Source organism: Amblyraja radiata, chromosome 28 (assembly GCF_010909765.2).
Source record: "Amblyraja radiata isolate CabotCenter1 chromosome 28, sAmbRad1.1.pri, whole genome shotgun sequence".
NCBI lineage: Eukaryota > Metazoa > Chordata > Chondrichthyes > Rajiformes > Rajidae > Amblyraja > Amblyraja radiata.
This window is the reverse complement of record NC_045983.1, coordinates 33,710,662-33,733,984: the sequence shown is the minus strand read 5'-3', so window position 1 is coordinate 33,733,984 and position 23,323 is coordinate 33,710,662. Positions and strand designations below refer to the sequence as shown.

The following is a 23,323-nucleotide window of genomic DNA, read 5'->3' as shown; positions in this document are numbered from 1 at the left end:
CAGGAAACAGGCCCTTCGGCCCACCGAGTCCATACCGACCAGCGATCCCCGCACTGTCCTACACACACTAGGGGACAATTTTACACTTTATGCCAAGCCAATTAACCTACAAAAAAATGTTGCCGCACTTGAAAAAACACCGCACGTCAATATGTCATCACGCCGCGTCACCGCCGAGTCACGCCGCGCCACGCCGCAAATGTTTCAGTGACCTGATACGTCAGTCAATGATGCCAGCAGTCGTCGAAAAAAATCGCCACGTGGCACAGGCCCTTAAAGCGCAGAGGTAGACAAAAACGCTGGAGAAACTCAGCGGGTGAGGCAGCATCTATGGAGCGAAGGAACAGGCGACCCAAGGGGAATCGACCCGATTCTCCAGCATTTTTGCCTACCTTCGATTTTTCCGGCATCTGCAGTTCATTCTTAAATATATAAAGCTCAGTTTGTGGCTGGAAGTTAATGCTTTTCAACCAGTGTTATGAAATGCTTCGAAGAATGGATTTAAACTGGTCAAGTGCAGGTCCATTTAACACGTTCCCACGCCTTGCCAAACTGAAGTGGCGTCGCCATCAATCACGCAGGGGTTTAATTTGAGGGAAAGCTTTGCAAGCAGAAGCCGTTGACTGCAACACTCGGTCAGGGTCAACGCTTTGCGTCTGATTCCTTGCAAAAACAAAGCCACGTAAGACGTTGATGAGGCCGCACGTGGATTACTGCGTTCCGTCTCGGACGCCCTGCTGTGGGGGCGATGCCATTAAGGGCTTGTCCCACTTGGGCGACATTTTAGGCGACAGCCGAAAAAGAGGTTGTCGCGTCGTGGTCGGGTCGTGACGTGGCGTGACGCAGTCGTAACGCGCGGTGTCTCCCTGCCGCCACAGGATTTTGGAATGTTCAAAATCCTCGCATGACATCTGCGTGTCTTATCATGTCGTGCGCCCTTTTGCACGATAACGTACGGGTGAGGCGTGGTGACACACGGTCATTGCCTGTGTGCGGCATGATGGGTCACCCGAAAGGTCACCCATTCCTTCTCTCCAGAGATGCTGCCTCACCTGCTGAGTTACTCCAGCATTTTGTGTCTACTTCCAAGCCCTTGATCATGCTGGCTGCTTTCCCGAGGCAGCCTGGTGTGTAGATTGGGATGTTTACTCCTATGAGGGCAATATCAATAACCTGTTTCGATGTCCTGAACTATAAATAAACCTTTGATAAATCAAAGCAGGTTTTAATTATTTTGCAAGTGGTCTCATGAGAAGCGCCCTTTATCCTGACTTTATTGAGAGCGTCTCATTGACAGCGAGCTTGTATGTAGTGGCACAACTCTGAGTCATTAATAACGGGATTAGTGTCAGCTGATCGGGGTGACCCTTACCCGCTGTGTTTACTGTAGGCTGCCCATCATAGAAACATAGAAAATAGGTGCAGGAGGAGGTCATTCGGCCCTTTGAGCCAGCACCGCCATTCATTGTAATCATGGCTGATCGTCCCCTATCAATAACCCGTGCCTGCCTTCTCCCCATAACCCTTGATTCCACTAGCCCCTTGAGCTCTATCTAACTCTCTCTTAAATCTATCCAGTATCTTGGCCTCCACTGCCCTCTGGCAGGGAATTCCATAAATTCACAATTCTCTGGGTGAAAATGTTTTTTCTCACCTCAGTCTTAAATGACCCCCCCTTTATTCTAAGACTGTGTCCCTGGTTCTGGACTCGCCCAACATTGGGAACATTTTTCCTGCATCTAGCTTGTCCAGTCCTTTTATAATATTATATGTTTCTATAAGATCCCCCTCATCCTTCTAAACTCCAGTGAATACAAGTGAATCAGAAGCAGAGGATCAGAATATAGCTGCGCCTGCTGCAAACCACTTCTGTAAAGTGGCTCCGGGAAGTTGTGGAGAGCACGGGGGCGGCACTGGTGGTGCAGCGGTAGAGTTGCTGCCTCACAGTGCCAGAGACCCGGGTTCGATCCCGACTACGGGTGCTGTCTGTATGGAGCTTGTACGTTCCCCCCGTGACCTGCGTGGGTTTTACTCTGGGATCTCCGGTTTCCTCCCGCACTCTAAAGACTGAAGGTTAATTGTAGGTTAATTGGCTTTGCATCAATGTCAAATTGTCCCTCGTGTGTGTAGGATAGTGTTCTTCCTCTTACCTATGGCATGCGCAGCCTAAAGTTGTAGAACAACTAGTCCTACTTGATCTTATTTGATTGTGCACACCGGGTTGATTGCATTCGTCAAAACAGGGCGGACCACGTGAAGGTTGCAATCTCCCACCCCTGGATAGTGTTAATGTGCGGGGATTGCTGGCCGGTGCGGACTCGATGGGCCGAAGGGCCTGTGTCCGCACTGTATCTCTAAACTACACTAAACTAAAAGAAAACTGTGAGGTTTTCATTCCTCGAAATTATAATAGATATGTTGGCCGGTGTGGGCGAGTTGGGCCGAAGGGCCTGTTTCCACAATGTATCACTTTATGACTCTATGAGTTAGACTGTAAGCTGGTGAGGAATTGTGTTCCATTGGTATACATTGATGACTCCTGTACATCGGTGAGACCAAGTGCAGGTTCGGCGATCGTTTCGCTAAACACCTGCGCTCAGTCCGTCTTAACCTACCTGATCTCCCAGTGGTTCAGCACTTCAACTCCCCCTCCCATTTCCACAATGACCTTTCTGTCCTGGGCCTCCTCCATTGTCAGAGTGAGGCCCAGCGCAAATTGGAGGAACAGCACCTCATATTTCGCTTGGGCAGCTTACACCCCAGCGGCATGAACATTGCCTTCCCTAACTTCAAGTAGCCCTTGCTTTCCCTCTCTCTCCATCCCCTCCCCCTTCCCAGTTCTCCCACCAGTCTTACTGTCTCCGACTACATTCGATCTCTGTCCAGCCCACTCCCCTGATATCAGTCTGAAGAAGGGTCTCGACCCGGAGTCAGGGGTTATGGGGTTCCTGTCCTGTCCTGCAGGAAGATTGCTCCTGATGTTGGGGAAGTCCAGGACAAGGGGTCACAGCTTAAGGATAAGGGGGAAATCCTTTAAAACCGAGATGAGAATAACTTTTTTCACACAGAGAGTGGTGAATCTCTGGAACTCTCTGCCACAGAGGGTAGTTGAGGCCAGTTCATTGGCTATATTTAAGAGGGAGTTAGATGTGGCCCTTGTGGCTAAGGGGATCAGAGGGTATGGAGAGAAGGCAGGTACGGGATACTGAGTTGGATGATCAGCCATGATCATATTGAATGGCGGTGCAGGCTCGAAGGGCCGAATGGCCTACTCCTGCACCTAATTTCTATGTTTCTATGTTTCTATGTCTAAGACAGGAACAGGGTACTGATTGGGGATGATCAGCCATGATCACATTGAATGGCAGTGTTGGCTCGAAGGGCCGAATGGCCTCTACACCTGCACCTATTGTCTATTGTCTATTGACCCGAAACGTCGCCCATTCCTTCTCTCCAGAGATGCTGAGTCCCGCTGAGTTACTCCAGCATTTTGCGCCTACCTTTGGGTTCCATTGAAGTTTAACGGACAGTCCAGTTGTTTGCTCATTTTTCCTAAATTCCCAGTTAATTGAAACAGGATAGTTTACTGTCAGCACAAAGAAAATAAAAATAAAAATAAAAAATAAAATAAATAATTTTATTATTTATAATAATTTTATTTATAATAATTTTATAAATTTATTTTAATTGCCAGTACATGCAGAGTATTTTACAATCATTTCTGTGCTATAAATGAGCGGTATGCCCCATTATCCTGTCGTACCGATGATCACTGAAATTAGCTTATCAATAGTCCGTTACGTTTTGTTTCAGCTTCTTCAGAACTTACAATCAGACCTTCTATTGATATTCGCTTTAAAGGTTTTATTTCTGGATGCCAATTTGCACGCCGCTGCTGTTTCTTTGGATATCCGTTTAATTGTGCAATTATCTTCCTCTAAACAAAGGAGTATTGACCGCGCACGAATGTTGTAGTTACTTATGGTTGGGGGAGGACACAGGGAAAACCATCCCTTTCCCACAGAGTCAGAGAGTGATACAGCGTGGAAACAGGCCCTTCGGCCCATCTTGCCCACACCGGCCGACATGTCCCAGCTGCACTACTCCCACCTGCCTGCGTTTGGCCCATATTTCTCCAAACCTGCTCTGCCCATGTCCTTGTCTAACTGTTTCTTAAACGTTGGGATAGTCCCTGCCTCAACTTCCTCCTCCGGCAGCTTGTTCCATACACCCACCACCCTTTGTGTAAAGAAGTTACTCCTCAGATGCCGATTACATCCTTTCCCCTTCACCTTAATCCGACAGTGTCGTTTCATTATCACATCACCTCAATAGTCCAGAAAACCGATAATCTAGAAAGGATTAAACATTTCGTCCGTATGAACATTGACTTCTCCAATTTCAGGTAGTCCCTGCTTTCTCCCTCCTTCCCCTCCCCTCCCCAGCTCTCCCACAGCCCACTGTCTCCGCCTCTTCCTTTCTTCTTCCCTCCCCCCCCCCCCCCCACCCCCACATCAGTCTGAAGAAGGGTCTCGAACCGAAACGTCACCTATTCCTTCGCTCCATAGACGCTGCCTCACCCGCTGAGTTTCTCCAGCATTTTTGTCTACCTTCGATTTTTCCAGCATCTGCAGTTCTTTCTTAAACATCCAGAAAGGATTCTCCGAACAGGACATCTCAATTTATTAATTTATGGGGCTATCTTGTGTATTAACCTATGAAGAGCGTTTGTCGGCACTGGGCCTGTACTTGCTGGAGTTTAGAAGAATGAAGGGGGGACCTCATTGAAACCTCATTGAAACTTACATAATAGTGAAAGGGCTGGATAGAGTGGATCTGGTGCCAGGATAACAGCCTCCTCTTGAACATCAAAAAAGCGAAGGAGCTGATCATGGACTTTAGGAGGGCACATCATCCGAGGACGTACACTCCATTGAGGATAAATGGGGATCCTGTGGATAGGGTGAACTGTTTTAAATATCTGGGAGTCCACATCTCCGAGGATATGACATGGGCATCACACGCCTCAGCACTCGTGAGTAAGGCAAGGCAGCGCCTTTACCACCTCAGGCAATTGAGGAAATTCAGAGTGTCTCCGAGGATCCTCCAGTGCTTCTACGCAGCGGCGGTGGAAAGCATCTTGTCCAGGAACATTACCATCTGGTTTGGGAATTGCTCTGCCAAGGACAAGAAGGCTCTGCAGAGAGTAGTGCGTTCGGCCGAATGTACTATGGGAACTTCACTTGTCCCCCTGTAGGAACTATACATCAGGAGGTGCAACTCCAGAGCCAACAATATCATGAGAGACCCCTTCCACCCCTGCAACGGACTGTTCCAGCTGCTACGGTCAGGCAAACGCCTCCGTTGCCATGCGGTGAGAACGGAGAGGTTGAGAAGGAGTTTCTTCCCAGAGGCCATTCGGTCTGTAAACGCCTATCTCACCAGGGACTAACTCTACTGAACGTTTTTCCTTCCATTATTTATTATGTAAAAGAATATGTGTGTTATGATTGTGTTTATAGTTTGTTTGGTTGTTTGGTTGTTTGTCTTTTGCACAAAGTCCGCGAGCATTGCCACTTTCATTTCACTGCACATCTCGTATGTGTATGTGACAAATAAACTTGACTTGACTTGGCTTGGCTTGACTTGATGTGGAGAGGATGTTTCCACTAGTGGGAGAGTCTGGGACCAGAGGTCATATCCTCAGAATTAAAGAACGTTCCTTTAGGAAGGAGATGAGAAGGAGTTTCTTTAGTCAGAGGGTGGTGAATCTGTGGAATTCATTGCCACAGAAGGCTGTGGAGGCCACAAGTCAGTTGATATTTATAAGGCAGAGATAGATAGATTCTGGATTAGCCAGTTATGGGGAAAAGGCAGGAGAATGGGGTTAGGAGGGAGAGATAGATCAGCCATAATTGAATGAAGAAGTAGACTTGATGGGCCGAATGGCCTAATTCTGCTCCTATCACTTATGACTTTATGAAAACCTAAAAGATTTTGCTTGGGCAGCTTACACCCCAGCGGTATGAATATTGATTTCTCTGACTCCAAGTAACCCTTGCATCCCCTCTCTCTCCATCCCTCCCCCACCCTAGTTGTTGTACTACTTTCACTGTCACCCTGGTGAGTCTCATTGTCTGTAACTCGTTTTCACCTAGCTCACAGCTGTTTCCTTTTTCATCGTTATTTTGTGCATATCTTTCATTCTTTTGTTCTCTATCTCTCCATTGCCGCCCACATCTCTCGTTTTCCTCTCCCCCGACTCTCAGCCTGAAGAAGGGTCTCCACCTGAAACGTCACCCGTTCCTTCTCTCCAGAGATGCTGCTTGTCCCGCTGAGTTAAGAATAAGGGGAAAGCCATTTAGAACGGAGACGAGGAAACACTTTTTCACACACAGAGAGTTGTGAGTCTGTGGAATTCTCTGCCTCAGAGGGCGGTGGAGGCCGGTTCTCTGGGTACTTTCAAGAGAGAGCTAGATAGGGCTCTTAAAAATAGCGGAGTCAGGGGATATGGGGAGAAGGCAGGAACGGGGTACTGATTGGGGATGATCAGCCATGATCACATTGAATGGCGGTGCTGGCTCAAAGGACCGAATGGCCTCCTCCTGTCTATCTTCGGTTTGAACCAACGTCTGCAGTTCCTTCCTACACATCATCCAGGAAGTGCTCTGGCACTGAGGTCGCTGGGAAATCAGCGTTCGAACCTGCGCTCAGCATCCAGTACTTGAAGTTTCTTTAAAAAATGAGCACTTCCATTTTAAATGCCACCTGGTTTATGGAGATAAGCACCATTTTAATGCAGGAATTCTAAAAACAAGCAGATGAAAGGGGCCGGTTTATAACACAGCTTAAATAATCATCATCTTAGCAACTTAAGACACGACAGAAAAATCACCGAAACAAGAAACCTGCACAAAACAGGCAGTTATTTTAGTGTGAAATACATCAAGTGGGCCAAACGGCATAACTGGGCTGGCTGACGAGATAGTCTCGCTGTCGACAATTATAAAATTAGCATTCTCGTGCTAATTAGTCCTCATCTACAGTATCTTCCCTTTGTTCCTGCTCCTGTCATCTGTCTCAGCCCCCCCCCCCCCCCCCACATGATGTATGTACTCGCTCCCTACTTTTGTTTTTTCTTGCAAGCACCAATTTTACAATCAAAAGACAACAGTGCTGGAGAAACTCAGCGGGTGCAGCAGCATCTATGGAGCGAAGGAAATAGGCAACATTTCGGGCCGAAACCCTTCTTCAGACTGATTTGGGGGGGGGGGGGGGGGAAGAAGAAAGGAAGAGGAGGAGCCAGAGGGCTGAGGGAGAGCTGAGAAGGGGAGGAGACAGCAAGAGCTACCGGAAATTGGAGAAGTCAATGTTCAAGCCGCTGGGGTGCAGACTGCCCAAGCAGGAATATGAGGAGGGGAGCGGGCGGGCGGGCAAGGTTTCGGGGTCAGGACCCTTCTTCAGACTGACAGAACAGGTGGAGAAAGTTGGACAAGTGCAAGTTCAAGTTCAAGTTACACTTACAGGAGAAGGAGGGATGGGGGTGGGGGGGGAGGGGGGGGTTGGGGCAGGACAAAACCTGGCATGCGATGGGTGGAGGAAGGAACTGCAGATGCCGGTTTATACCAAAGATAGACACAAAGTGCCGGAGTAACTCAGCAGGTCAGGCAGCATCTCTGGAGAAAAGGGATAGGTGACTGTTCAGGTCGGAACTATAAAGGGTTTCGCTGCCTGACCCCTGAGTTACTCCAGCACTTGGTGTCTGTCTAAGTGATAGGTGGATACAGGTGAGGGGAGTGACTGGCAGATGGGTGGAGTCAGTGGCAAAGGCTGGAGGTGAAAAGGAGACAAAAGGGTGACAGATAAGGAGAGAAGGAGTGGCATGTGAAGCCGGCGGGAGAGAGATGGGTGGAAGGGGACAAGGAGGAGGGGAAGAAGAGGGGATGAAGGGGAAATGTGGGAGGAAACCGGAGCACCCGGAGAAAACCCACACGGACAATAGACAATAGGTGCAGGAGTAGGCCATTCGGCCGCACGAACCAGCACCGCCATTCAATGTGATCATGGCTGACCATCCACAATCAGTACCCCGTTCCTGCCTTCTCCCCATATCCCCTGACTCCGCCATCTTTAAGAGCTCTGTCTAGCTCTCTCTTGAAAGCATCCAGAGAACCGACCTCTGAGGCAGACTCACAACCCTCTGTGTGAAAAAGTTTTTCCTCATCTCCGTTCTAAATGGCTTACCCCTTACTCTTAAACAGTGGCCCCTGGTTCTGGACTCCCCCAACATCGGGAACATGTTTCCTGCCTCTGGCGTGTCCAAACCCTGAATAGAACCTCTCATCCTTCTAAATTCCAGGATACAAGCCCAGCCGCTCCATTCTCTCAGCATATGACAGTCCCGCTATCCTGTTATCTGTTTATTTATTGTATATATATATGGTCTATGGTATATAGACACACTGAACTTTTATCTCCTGTTCCGTATTATGATTACATATTCTGTTGTGCTGCAGCAAGCAAGAATTTCATTGTCCTATCTGGGACAATAAACCGCTCTTGACTCTTGAGTCTAGTTGCCTCCGTAGAGTTGTAACAAAAGACTATGGATTTTATGTTTCATGTAAATCCAGATTACAAAAGGAAATTTCATGTACGCATTTAAAATGATTGATTGGAATATTAAATCGTTGCATGAACAAATTGGAGTGGCAGCTGTGAAAATGTATGCTTAGTTACAGTTCAATCTTCTCACTTTGCTGAGATAACCACCAAGTATTTTAAGTCATGAAATTAAAAATAGCTAGTCTGTAACACGGTGTAACTAATCATCTTCGCAGTACTTTAGTGCAAGCTGAAGACAAGATCAATTAAACCTATGGATTAAAACTTACTCGAGTAAATTTAGTTTAGAGACAGCATGGAAACAGGCCCTTCGGCCTACTGGGTGATCAGCCTGTACTATCCTGCGCACACTAGGGACAATTTACAATTTTACAAAACCTAATTTACCTGCAAACCTGTACGTATTTGGAGTGTGGGAGGAAACCGGAGCACCCGGAGAAAACCCACGCAGGTCACGGGGAGAACGCACAAACTCTATAGAGACAGCACCAGTGGTCAGGGTCGAACCTGGGTCTCTGGCGCTGTGAGGCAGCAACTCTACCGCTGCACAGGAGTAGGAAGAAAGGGAAGATACTGTAGATGAGGAGTAATTAGCACAAGAATGCTAATTTTATCTCTTTTGAGGAAGGAGAGACTTTGGTGTGCTATCTTAACCAAAGATCCTATAGCGAGCAAGATAGTCCACTCGACGAAAAGGACGTAGTACGGTCATGGGCAGATTCATGGGTCATTTTCGGCCCCATTTCCGTAACCGGCTTCCGTCTCCGCACCAAAGATCCGATAGGGATACTAGTGCGGCGACGGAAGCCGGTTACGGAAACATCCTCGTAAAAATAAAAGTTATTTGGTAAAAATCTTCTCCTCATTTTCAGAATTTAAATTTATTAACATAAACTGTTCCCCCGCAACGTTGATTACACTGCGAGCCGGGTCGGGTTACTGAAATGGATGAAAAAAAGGCCCACGTTCCGCTCCGTTGCGTACTACACATCAGCCCATTGCATTTGGAAGGTGTGGTCTATCTTGCTCCGCTATAGGATCTTTGGGAGAGACTTTGCTGTGCTATCTTGACTGTAGGTTCATTGCAGTTGGTTTGGGATCAGTTGTTGGTGATAACTTGAAGATTTCAACCACTTGCACTTCTTCACCGTTGATGCTAATTGAGATACACACTCTACCTTGCTTCCTGAAGACAATAACCGGATTGAATTCTAATCACCTGCTGTGTTAATCACTCAAAGCAAAGTAAGATTGGGTAAGAGGATAATTATTCTGTACACTGTAGACTTTAGAGATTCAGCGCAGAAACAGGCCCTTCGGCCCACCGGGTCCGCACCAACCAGCAATCCCCGCACACACTAACACTATCCTACACACACCAGGGAGAATTTTACAGTTATACATTTACACCAAGCCAAATAATCTACAAACCTGTACGTCTTTGGAGTGTGGTAGGAAACCGGAGAGCCCAGAGAAAACCCACGCAGGTCACGGGGAGAATGTGTAAACTCCATACAGACAGCACCCGTGGTCAGGATCGAACCTGGGTCTCTGGGGCTGTGAGGCAGCAACTCTACCGCTGCATTCCTTACTCATTCCCAGTGGCTTTCACTGTCTCTCTCTCTGTGCCTCTTGTCTCCGCAGCCTACTTGCTGAGCTGTGGCTTCCCGCAGAAGCCGTTGTCTGGCGACGTATCGGTCACCAGCCTGCACCCCGGCGGCCTGGCGCATTTCTACTGCAACTCTGGCTACCGGCTGCTGGGTTCGCCATCTCTCACCTGCATCAACGCCAGCAAGGCGCGCTGGAGCGACACCGAGCCCCAATGCATCGGTAAGTGAACCTTCACCGGGGTTTACGTTGTTAAAGTAATGATTCTATTTTTAATTTTATGTCGTGGGGTGCGGGTCCAGTCGCCGATTTTTTGCTACGACTATGACAGTCGCCTAAAAATAGCCCAAGTGGGACAGGCCCTTAAACGTGATAATAAATGAAACCGTTGAAGGCAGGGAAGATGCTGCTCTGGGTGTCTATGAGTGGCGTGTAGATGAATCTGTGCATAGCGAGCCGTTCCTGATTCTAATCCCTGCGTCCATGGGCACACAGCTTGACAGCATGAGTAACATCAACCTGAGGGCTATAATTCCGACTGAGAGTGGAATCAAACAGAAACCGCTGCACTAACTTCAGCTCTCTTCAGACGTATGTGTTGGCGTTTTAGTGAAGCAGACTTGAGAGTGTTTCGCACCCTGGAGTATTTCACGATATCAGTGAGGACATGAGAAAAAATCAAGCGGGTTTCAGTGGAAATAAAGTATTTATAAGTGACTGCAAAATTCAGGCAAAAAGCCGAGCAAAAGTAGGTCTCACGGAATGAACAGCATTATGCTTATTTGAGTTGGCGGCAGATGTAGTCTTTGAAAGGCAATTCTAAGCCTGACATACCTGGCGCATGGCAATGTGTTCCACTTTCAACAGCCCGCTAGCCCGGCGGACGGCACGGTGGTGCAGCGGTAGAGTTGCTGCCTCACGGCGCCAGAGACCCGGGTTCCATCCTGACTGCGGTCTAAGATATCCTCTCATCCTTCTAAATTCCAGTGATTATACTCCAGCATTTTGTGTCCCTGCATCTGCAATTCCTTACTACACATCAGACACAGCCCCGGCAGCTGAAAGCAAGGTCATCAAGGAAGTAACAATTAAGTTTGAGACTGAACAGAGGCCAGGATTAGAGGAACATAATCAGTAGATGAGATATTTTAGATTAGCTAGATGTGCGGATAAATAGATTAGCAGAAAGTTCAGTCACGGTGGCCCTGGTGTCTGGCTGCAACAACAGACAAGAAACATATTGTGTACTGACGTGATATACTCATTCTCTGTACACGATGGTTCAAAGGTTGATTTATTGTCACATACACCGAGATGTAGTGAAATTATTTTTGCCAATGCAGCACATAAGAAAGAATACAAACATAACAATAATAAATAGCTTTAACATAAAAAAACATCCCCCCACAATGGTTCCCATTATGGGGGAAGGCACAAAGTCCAGTCCCATCCCCAATGTCCACCCATAGTCAGGCCTATTGAGGCCTCCACAGTTGCCTCTACGGAGGCCCGATGTTCCAGGCCGTCCTCGCCGGGTGATGATGTTCCGGCGTCGGGAGAGTCCTCTCAGCGGCCTGGGAACCCTGGAACGGCCGGCTCCCTACTCGAGACCGTGGCTTCCGGAGCCGACAAGGCCGCGCCGAATGGAGCTCAACTGGCGATCTCGTCGCGAGATCCCAGGCTCCCGTTGGAAAGTTCAGCGCCGCCGCCCGCAGCCGCTCCACAGACCCGCAGCTCCGCAACGGACCCAGCTCACCGGAGTTCCAGCTCAGCGACCCAGGCAAGGCACCGCCAGCCCCGCAATGGCGCTCCAGCGCTTCACCGCCGTCCTCAGACCCGCAGCCCCGCCGCCGCCGATGCCGGTGCCGCCGCCGCCGAGGCCGGTGGTCCATATGTGGAATTCTTTGCTGAGAAGAAGTTTAGAAGACTGAGTTTAGAAGAATGAGGGGGACCTCATTGAAAGGCCTGGATAGAGTGGATGTGGAGAGGATGTTTCCACTGGTGGGAGAGTCTAGGACCAGAGGTCACAGCCTCAGAATTAAAGGACGTTCTTTTAGGAAGGAGACGAGGAGGAATTTCTTTGGTCAAAGGGTGGTGAATCTGTGGAATTCATTGCCACAGACGGCTGTGGAGGCCAAAGGTAGACAAAAATGCTGGAGAAACTCAGCGGGTGCAGCAGCATCTATGGAGCGAAGGAAATAGGCAACATTTCGGGCCGAAACCCTTCTTCAGACTGTGGCTGTGGAGGCCAAGTCAGTGGATATTATTAAGGCAGAGATAGATAGATTCTTGATTAGTGTGGGTGTCAGGGGTTACGGGGAGAAGGCAGGAGAATGGGGTTGAGAAGGAGAGATAGATCAACCGTGATTGAATGGCAGAGTAGAAATGATGGGCCGAATGGCCTAATTCTACTCCTATCACTTATGTCCTTATGACCCAATAACCAAATGCAATTAAATAACAGGGCGGCACAGTGGTGCAGCGGTAGAGTTGCTGCCTCACAGCGCCAGAGACCCAGGTTCGATCCTGATCACGGGCGCTGCCTGTACGGAGTATGTATGTTCTCCCCGTGACCTGCGTGGGTTTTCTCAGAGTTCTTCGGTTTCCTCCCACACTCCAAAGATGTACAGGTCTGCAGGTTAATTGGCTTGGTGTGAAGGTAAAATTGTTCCTAGTGTGTGTAGGATAGTGTTAATGTGCGGGTCGGCACGGACTCTGTGGGCCGAAGGGCCTCTTTCTGCACTATATCTCGAAACTAAACTAAACATCCATGTAGAAAGCCACATCAAAAAGCTTCACAGCGTGGAAGTATTGCGTACAGATTTAATTATGTGGTGGTGTGGGGGGGGGGATTGGTTGTGCGATGGTGAATTTAATATAGAAATAATGTCTGGATATCGTAGGTGCTTGTCTAGGAAGGAACTGCAGATGCTGGTTTACACCGAAGATAGACACAAAATGCTGGAGTTACTCAGCGGGACAGGCAGCATCTCTGGATAGAAGGAATGGGTGACGTTTCGGATCGAGACCCTTCTTCAGACCCGAAACGTCACCCATTCCTTCTCCCCAGAGATGCTGCCTGTCCTGCTGAATTACTCCAGCACTTTGTGTCTACCACAGATGTTAGTTTTGACAATGGAAGAGAGAGATATGGGCCTACTCCTGCACCTATTGTCTAATGTCTATTGTCTATCTATCTTGAAAGTATCCAGAGAATCGGCCTCCACTACCCTCTGAGGCAGAGAATTCCACAGATTTACCACTCTCTGTGAGAAAAAGTGTTTCCTCGTCTCCGTTCTAAATGGCTTACCCCTTATTCTTAAACTGTGGCCCCTGGTTCTGGACTCCCCCAACATCAGGAACATGTTGGGGGAGTCCAGGGATATTGGGAGAAGGCAGGAACGGGGTACTGATTGTGGATGATCAGGCATGATCACATTGAATGGCGGTGCTGGCTTGAAGGGCCGAATGGCCTACTCCTGCACCTGTTGTCTATTGTCTATTGAAGCCGGGACTCTGGAGCTGGGCCTGTCGATGCTGTACTGTACATCTGAAGCTGTGATCTGCCTCTTCCTTGCAGCTACCTGTGGCGGGGTGATCAGGAACGCCACTGTCGGACGCATCATCTCGCCAAACTTCCCGGCCAACTACAGCAACAACCTCACCTGCTACTGGCTGGTGGCCTCTCCACGGGGGCAGAAACTCCACCTGCACTTTGAGAAGGTGGCGCTGGCTGAAGATGACGACAGGTAAACACCACCCCCCGCCCACACGTCACCTGCGATCTGTTGCCGGGACTAGAGGGTCCGAGCTACAGCAGAACAGGTGCATGGTTCCTTCAAGGTGGAGTCGCAGGTAGATAGGGTGGTCAAATTGGCCATCATCGGTCAGAGTTCTCTCTCTGATTTCTCTAACTTCAAGTAACCCCGGCATTCCCTCTCTCTCTATCCCTCCCCCAACCAAGTCGTACCAACAAAGGGGAGATGCAGCGAGACCTGGGTGTCATGGTACACCAGTCATTGAAAGTAGGCATGCAGGTGCAGCAGGCAGTGAAGAAAGCGAATGGTATGTTAGCTTTCATAGCAAAAGGATTTGAGTATAGGAGCAGGGAGGTTCTACTGCAGTTGTACAGGGTCTTGGTGAGACCACACCTGGAGTATTGCGTACAGTTTTGGTCCCCTAATCTGAGTAAAGACATTCTTGCCATAGAGGGAGTACAGAGAAGGTTCACCAGACTGATTCCTGGGATGGCAGGACTTTCATGTGAAGAAAGACTGGATAGACCCGGCTTGTACTCGCTGGAATTTAGAAGATTGAGGGGGAATCTAATAGAAACGTACAAAATTCTTAAGGGGTTGGACATGCTAGATGCAGGAAGATTGTTCCCGATGTTGGGGAAGTCCAGGACAAGGGGTCACAGTTTAAGGATAAGGGGGAAGTCTTTTAGGACCGAGATGAGAAAAAAAAATGTCACACAGAGAGTGGTGAATCTGTGGAATTCTCTGCCACAGAAGGTAGTTGAGGCCAGTTCATTGGCTATATTTAAGAGGGAGTTAGATGTGGCCCTTGTGGCTAAAGGGATCAGGGGGTATGGAGAGAAGGCAGGTACAGGATACTGAGTTGGATGATCAGCCATGATCATATTGAATGGCGGTGCTGGCTCGAAGGGCCGAATGGCCTACTCCTGCACCTATTGTCTATGTTTCTATGTTTCTCGTTCTCACCCAACAAACCAGTAACAATGCCCTGCTTCCTTTGTCATCGTTACTTTTTTGTTTATCTGGGGTTAAATGTGGTGTTTAACTGAAGGTGAGTTTTGTGTTTACCAGACTCATCATTCGGAATGGGAATAATATTGATGCGCCGATCGTTTATGATTCCTATGAAGTGGAGTACCTGCCCATTGAAGGCCTGGTCAGTGAAAGCGAACACTTCTTCATTGAACTAACCACAGACAGTACCGGCACCTCCATGGGACTGGCCTTAAGATACGAAGGTAAATGGGTCATAAGGTCATGAGGAGTAGGAGTAGAATTAGCCCAAGTCTACTCCGCCATTCAATCGTGGCTGATCTATCTCTCCCTCTCTACCCCATTCTCCTGCCTTCTCCCCATAACCTCTGACACCCGCACTAATCAAGAATCTATCTATCTCTGCCTTAAAAATATTCACTGACTTGGCCTCCACAGCCCTCTGTGGCAAAGAATTCCACAGATTCACCACCCTCTGACTAAAGATCCTCAGGGTCAGATCCTAAAGGGTCATCTGTAAATGGGTTTCTATGATTCAAATTTTTGTTTGTACATATGTATATTTGGTCATGGCTGATCATCCAAACTCAGTACCCCGTTCCTGCTTTCTCCCCATACCCCTTGATTCCGTTAGTTCTCTGAGAGCTCTATCTAACTCTCTCTTGAAAACATCCAGTGAATTGGCCTCCACTGCCCTCTGTGGCAGAGAATTCCACAGACTCACAACTCTCTGGGTGAAGAGGTTTTTCCTCATCTCGGTCCTAAACGGCCGACCCCTTATTCTTAAACTGTGTGTGACCCCTGGTTCTGGACTCCCCCAACATGGGGGAACATTTTTTCCTGCATCTGGCCTGTCCAATCCCTTGAGAATGTTTTAATATGTTTCTATAAGATCCCCTCTCACCCTTCAAAACCCCAGTGAACACCAGCCCAGTCGACCCGGGACGGCTGTGACTCGGGGCCAAGTTGGGAGTCGGCGGTGGGCTGGTGAACCGGGGGCCGCGGCAGAAAGCTGCCAGGTGCCAACAACAAACGGCGAGCTAATCTCCAAGCCCGGCCCGGCCCGGAGTTTGGTGTTTATAGAATCTCTCTGCCAGCTCGATTCTGCCGGGCCGCATCAGCAGAAACGCGCTCACTCACCCGCTGCGGAAAAGTAATTGGAACGTTTACGAATCATTTCCCACCGCTGCCGTGAAGTTCAGAATCTGAACTGTGGGTCAGAAACAAAATTATCCATTAAACATGTTCCATTGCCTTTCCCACGGGCCAGAAGCCCCTGGAATTAAAGTGTTGCACTGCCGTTTCATTTCATGTTGGTTGACACCGGTTCAAGCCTCGGGAAGGAAAATAAATGTTTAAATATATTTTTGTAATATTTTTGTTTAATATATATGTGTATATCAGATGATTGGCCTTGAATCCAAATTTCACACCAATAACCAGAAACCTATCACTCCTGGTCATCTAAGGCGTATCAATATTAAACAATAATCCCTTCAATGTTGTCAGTGGTTCAATGGTTTGAGTTTGAGTTTCGTTTATTGTCACGTGGGCCGACGTAAGTTGAGAAGCTTTCGTGTAAGAAGGAACTGCAGATATTAGTTTAATCCGAATATAGGCACAAAAAGCTGGAGTAACTCAGCGGGACAGGCAGCATCTCTGGAGAAACGGAATGGGTGATGTATTCTGGAGAAGGGTCTCGACCCGAAACGTCACCCATTCCTTCTCTCCAGAGATCTTTCTTCAGACCTGAAGAAGGGTATCGACCCGGAACGTCACCCATTCCTTCTCTCCAGAGATATTGCCTGTCCCGCTGAGTTACTCCAGCATTTTGATTCTATCTTCGAAAGAGAAGATTAGATCTTGGTCAACCTTTGGGGACAGTAGCGATGTAAATTTGATCTCTGCAATCTCTGTGGGTATATATTAGCTTGCAACGACAACTGTGATTTGGCCACATCTTCGATTCCCTCCGGCTATTTAATCTTTCCAATGAATCTTGCTACACATGAGTTTCAGCTTGCAATCTTTGTGAATTACAACTTCATTAAGCTGTAAAGTTCAGATCACTGAAGCAAGTCCACAAATAATAGTTTGTTAAGAATTATATGTCGAGAATTGCAATCGCTCCAGATCATGCTGCGTATAATTTAACAGCGCTCTGATGACATGTGCCTGAGATAAAATGCTAAATTATTTCCCATTTATGTGCTGGCTTTCATGACCTCTGCAGCTTCTGAAGTGGTTTTCCTGACAAACAATCGCTGTGTTGCAGAAAATGTAGAAGCCAATTTGTCCACAGCCATCTCTAACAAAGTCCCACTTACGCGACTTTTTCGGCGACTGCGGCACCCGTCATAGGTAGTTGCAGGTGGCCGAACATTATTCGACATGTTGAAAATCCAGCGATGACCAGAACAAGGTACGACTCATTGGGCGACTACGCACGACCATACAGGCGTCACCCCGCGACATGTCGCCTGTATGGTCGTGAGTAGTCTCCTCGGTCGCCCAATGAGTCGTACCTTTTTCTGCCCCAAAAATAGAGTTACGGTTTGGCAAGCTACAAGGAACACAAAGCGCTGGAGTAACTAAATGGAGGATGCCTGTGCGTGACTTTGTTTAACGTGGGGACACTGGTGCACAGACAGCCACCCCACGGCCCTTGACAGATCTGGGTCAGGGTCCAGTGGCATGGAGTCCAAGACGACCGGAGACCCTTTTCTGCCGCAGCCTTCATCCGCCTTCCCAGCCGTTGTGACGCTCCACTAAGGTCAGCCATCGTCCTCCGCCTGTTCCACCGTTGAGGTCTTGGTTGGATTGCTCTTTGTCAGAGACCTCCCCCTCGACCTTACCGCCATGGGTGGCCCTACCAGGAGCATAGCTCCAGACGGCATCGCTCTCAGGATCTCAAGTCCACACAAGCTTCTCCACCACGACAAGGTGACAATCCACGCTGTCATACAGCATGGACACAGGCCATTCAGCCCAACTTCCCCACTGCCCCATCCACATTAGTCCCACCTGTCTCGCTATTCCTAAAGAGACAAGAAATGCAAGAGTGTTTCATTGTTGTATGTAATGTCAATGGAAAAATGAATTTCACAGTTGCAGCAACATAACACATGGATAATATATAATAGACAAAACTCCATAAATTAATAACCATCTTATAGATCTTCTGGAGGTGTGTATGATCATATAGAGGTGTATTAAATCATGAGAGGAATAGATCGGGTAGACGCACAGAGTCTCGTGCCCAGAGTAGGGGAATCGAGGACCAGTGGACATAGGTGTAAGGTGAAGGGGATTTTAAAGATTTAATAGGAATCTGAGGGGTAACTTCTTCATGCAAAGGGTGGAGGGTGTGTGGAACGAGCTGATGGAGGAGGTAGTTGAGGCGGGGACTATCCCAACTTTTGAGAAACAGTTGGACAGGTACATGGATAGGACGGGTTTGGAGGGTTATGGACCAAACGCGGGCAGGTGGGACTAGAGAAGCTGGGACAGGATGGCCGGTGTGGGCAAGTTGGGCCAAAGGGCCTGTTTCCACACTGTGACACTCTGACCACAATACTAATGGAAAAGACCTGAAGTCCATAGTACAACCAATGACAACTCATTGAAGTTCATGTTGGGGTTAGTGGTGTGCGGTTCATAAGTTCTAGGAGCAGGACTAGGCCTTTCGGCCCATCAAGCCTACTCCACCATTCTATCATGGCAGATCTATCTTTCCATCTCAACCCCATTGTCCTGCCTCCAGCCCATAACACCTGACACCCGGACGAATCAAGAAGTGGTCAAGAGCATGACGTTTGTTGGGAAGAAGCTGTTCTTGAACCAGGAGGACACGGTTTTCAGGCTGCTGTGCCGGCTTTCCGATGGTTGGGAGTGAAATGGCTCGAAGGGCCGAATGGCCTACTCCTGCACCTATTGTCTATTGAAATGAGAGTGTTAAATTATGCAACAGTCAAGAAAGCACATCAGCGCTTCTACTTCCTACGAAAGCTTAGGACGTTCGGCATGTCCCCAACAACTCTCACCAACTTCTACAGATGCGCCGTAGAAAGTATTTTATATCGGGCTGCATCACGTCTCGATTTGGGAACAACTCCATGCAAGACCGCGAGAAATCGCAGGGAATTGTGGACGCAGCCCAGACCCTCACACAAAGCAACCTCCCTTCCATTGACTCCATCTACACCTCACGCTGCCTCGGCAAGGCCAGTAGCATCATCAAGGACCAGTCTCACCCCGGCCACTCCCTCTTCTCCCCTCTCCCAACGGGCAAGAGGTACAGAAGTGAGAAAAGCGCACACCTCCAGATTTAAGGACAGTTTCTTCCCGGCCGTTATCAGGCAACTGAACCATCCCACCACCAACTAGAGAGCGGTCCTGAACTGCTATCGGACCCATCTTTGATCGGACTTTACTGGGCTCTACCTTGCACTAAACATTATTCCCTTTATCATGCATTCCTGTACACTGTCAATAGCTCGATTGTAATCATGAATTGTCTTTCCGCTGACTGGTTAGCACACAACAAAAGCATTTCACCGTACCTCGGTACACGTGACAATAAACTAAACTCAATAGACAATAGGTGCAGGAGGAGGCCATTCGGCCCTTCGAGCCAGCACCGCCATTCAATGTGATCATGGCTGATCATCCCCAATCAGTACCCCGTTCCTGCTTTCTCCCCATATCCCCTGACTCCGCTATTTTTTAAGAGCCCTTTCTTGAAAGCATCCAGAGAACCTGCCTCCACCGCCCTCTGAGGCAGAGAATCTCATCCTGAAACTGAAGCTGGCTCTGCTGTGTACCTCAACGGTTTCTGTTTATGTTCCAACACGACCAAAAAAACAGATGCATTCATCAGATACCACCGAGTGAAAAGAAATGGGGCCATGTTTAGCGTTCGTATTATGCTGTTGTTTATCCCGCTGTGTAGGAATTGGCAGCTGTGTCCCCACGCACACAACTATTGCACTGATTGTATTGCCAAACATACCAAGATTCATTGGCCGGGGTAAAGATGTAAACCAGTGAATTGCTTTTCACTCTTTGTCTCCCGTTGTTGACAAGGGAGACTGTGGTTACAAACAAAGGGATCTACGATCCTTCCTGTGCACTTGTCGATTAATGTTTCAATGCATAAAGGTATGGAGGAGTTTCCCCAGCTGACGAGGATTATCTGCAAATGTGCATGGCAGAATATGATGTTTTGTGAATTGTGGATGTCGTCAGGTGAGAATAATGAAAGGCATGGATAGAGTGGATGGGGAGAGGATGTTTCCACTGGTGGGAGAGTCCAGGACCAGAGGTCATAGCCTCAGAATTAAAGGACGCTCTTTTAGAAAGGAGGTGAGGAGGAACTTCTTTAGTCAGAGGGTGGTGAATCTGTGGAATTAATTGCCACAGAAGGCTGTGGAGGCTAAATCAATGGATTTTTTAAAGGCAGAGATAATAATAATAATAATAATAATGGATGGGATTTATATAGCGCCTTTCTAATACTCAAGGCGCTTTACATCGCATTATTCATTCACTCCTCAGTCACACTCGGTGGTGGTAAGCTACTTCTGTAGCCACAGCTGCCCTGGGGCAGACTGACGGAAGCGTGGCTGCCATTCTGCGCCTACGGCCCCTCCGACCACCACCAATCACTCACACACATTCACACACATTCACACACAGGCAAAGGTGGGTGAAGTGTCTTGCCCAAGGACACAACGACAGTATGCACTCCAAGCGGGATTCGAACCGGCTACCTTCCGGTCGCCCGCCGAACACTTAGCCCATTGTGCCATCTGTTGTCCCGATAGACAAATTTTTGATTAGAACGGTTGTGTCAGGGGTCATGGGGATAAGGCAGGAAAATGGGAATTGGAGGCTGAGATCAGCCATGATTGAATGGCGGAGTGGACATGATGGGCCGAATGGCCTAATTCTACTCCTATAACTTGTGAACTTGCGAAAGGGTGCAGATGAGGTTCACCAGGATGTTACCTGGGCTTGCGGGCTGGATTGATAGGGAGAGGTTGGTTAGGCTGGGACTTGTCTAGTTTAGAGATACAGTGCGGAAATAGCGACCAGTGATCCCAGCACATTAACACTGTTCTTCACAAGCACCAATTAACCGACAAACCTGCACGTCTTTTTCACTCAGACGGTTGACGGCCGAAACCACGCATGTGTGCGCGCGTGGCGCGCGACCGTCAAGAAATTGTGTCCCTCCCCATGTTTTGACAGCGATTTCCATGCCTGCCCATCGGACAAGAGGCACAGAAGTGTGAAAACGCACAGCTCCAGATTCAGGGACAGCTTCTTCCCAGCTGTTATCAGGCATCTTACCATCCTATCACCAACTAGACAGCGGTCCTGACCTCCCATCTACCTCGTTGAAGACCCTCGGACTATCGTTAATCGAAGTTTACTGGACTATATCTTGTACTGAATGTTATTTCCTTTATCCTTTAAGAACAGATTTGGTTTCTAGTTCTACGTCAGTCTGCAGGACCTCAATACCAATATGTCAGTCTAGACAATTTGCCATAGAGTCTTGGATAGCACGGAAACAGGCCCTTCAGCCCAACTCACCCATGCTGAACAAGATGCCCCATCTAAGCTAGTTCCATTTCCCCACATTTAGAAACATAGAAAATAGGTGCAGGAGTAGGCCATTCTTCCCTTCGATCAATATGATCATGGCTGATCATCTGAATCAGTAGCCCGTTCCTGCTTTTTCCCCATATCCCTTGATTCCATTAGGCCTAAGAGCTGAATCTAACTCTCTCTTGAAAACATCCGGTGAATGGGCCTCCTGTGGCAGAGAATTCCACAGATTCACAACTCTCTGGCTGAAAAAGTTTTTCCTCATCTCAGTCCAAAATGGCCGACCCCTTATTCTTTAACCAAGATCCCTCTAAATCTCTCTATCCAAATGTCTTCTCAATATTGTTATAGCGCCTGCCTAAATGAAGTGCGGCACGGTGGCGCAGCGGTAGAGTTGCTGCCCCACAGCGCCAGAGACCCAGGTTCGTTCCTGACTACGGGTGCTGTCTGTACGGAGTTTGCACGTTCTCCCCGTGACCGCATGGGTTTTCTCCGAGTGCTCCGGTTTCCTCCTATATTCCAAAGATGTGCAGGTTTGTAGGTTAATTGGCTTCACAAAAAATTATAAATTGTCCCTGGCGTATAGGATACGGTTAGTGTAAGGGGTGATCGCGGGTCAGCGCGGAGTAGGTGGGCCGAAGGGCCTGTTTCTGCGCTGTATCTCTAAACTAAACTAAACTGAACTAAACTAAACTAAATTAAACTAAACTAAACTTAAATAAAATCTAAACCATCCAAACTTGGAAATATATCCTGAGAAATGTTTGAGTTCTGTTCTATTTCCCCTGGCACCTCAGTACATGTGACAATAAATGAAAACGATACACTAAAATTAATTCCTAAGATAGACACAAAAAGCTGGAGTAACTCAGCGGGACAGGCAGCATCTCTGGAGAGAAGGAATGGGTGATGTTTCGGCTCGAGACCCTTCTTCAGATTTCCTACTTGTGTGTAATTCTCTTGCCTCTCTCTCTCTCTGTCTCTCCCTGTTGCAGCCTTTGATCAGGGCCATTGTTACGAGCCCTACATTAAGTACGGCAACTTCACGGCGGGAGACGCGACCTACCAGGTGGGAACGGTGGCTGAGTTCACCTGCGACCCAGGATACACGCTGGAACAAGGGTCGGTGATCATCGAATGCGTGGATATCCGTGACCCTCAGTGGAACGAGACGGAACCAGCCTGCCGAGGTACAAATGCCACTTTACCCGGCAACACTGAGTCCAAGCATCAAGCACTGGGCTGCCTGAAAAAAAATTCAATCGTGGCTGATCTCTGCCTCATAATCCCATTTTCCTGCCTTCTCCCCGTAATCCTTGACACCCCTTCAGGCCAAGTCAGTGGATATTTTTAAGGCAGAGATAGTAACATTATAGACAATAGACAATAGGTGCAGGAGTAGGCCATTCAGCCCTTCGAGCCAGCACCGCCATTCAATGTGATCATGGCTGATCATCACCAATCAGTACCCCGTTCCTGCCTTCTCCCCATATCCCCTGACTCCGCTATCTTTAAGAGCTCTATCTAGCTCTCTCTTGAAAGTATCCAGAGAACCTGCCTCCACCGCCCTCTGAGGCAGAGAATTCCACAGACTCACAACTCTCTGTGAGAAAAAGTGTTTCCTCGTGTCTGTTCTAAATGGCCGACCCCTTATTCTTAAACTGTGGCCTCTGGTTCTGGACTCCCCCAACATCGGGAACATGTTTCCTGCCTCTCGTGTGTCC

The 23,323-nt window shown here is 48.3% G+C and overlaps 1 protein-coding gene across 1 annotated transcript in view; it reads left to right on the top strand.

Annotated features, from left to right (window-relative positions):
* LOC116989180 (seizure protein 6-like) overlaps positions 1 to 23,323 on the top strand; it is a 68,011-nt gene that overhangs the window by 2,480 nt on the left and 42,208 nt on the right. The window contains exons 2-5 of the mRNA XM_033046404.1: positions 10,228 to 10,455; positions 13,814 to 13,982; positions 15,063 to 15,229; positions 22,595 to 22,789. Of these exons, the coding sequence (XP_032902295.1) occupies positions 10,228 to 10,455; positions 13,814 to 13,982; positions 15,063 to 15,229; positions 22,595 to 22,789 (759 nt within the window). The remainder of the gene's footprint in view (positions 1 to 10,227; positions 10,456 to 13,813; positions 13,983 to 15,062; positions 15,230 to 22,594; positions 22,790 to 23,323) is intronic.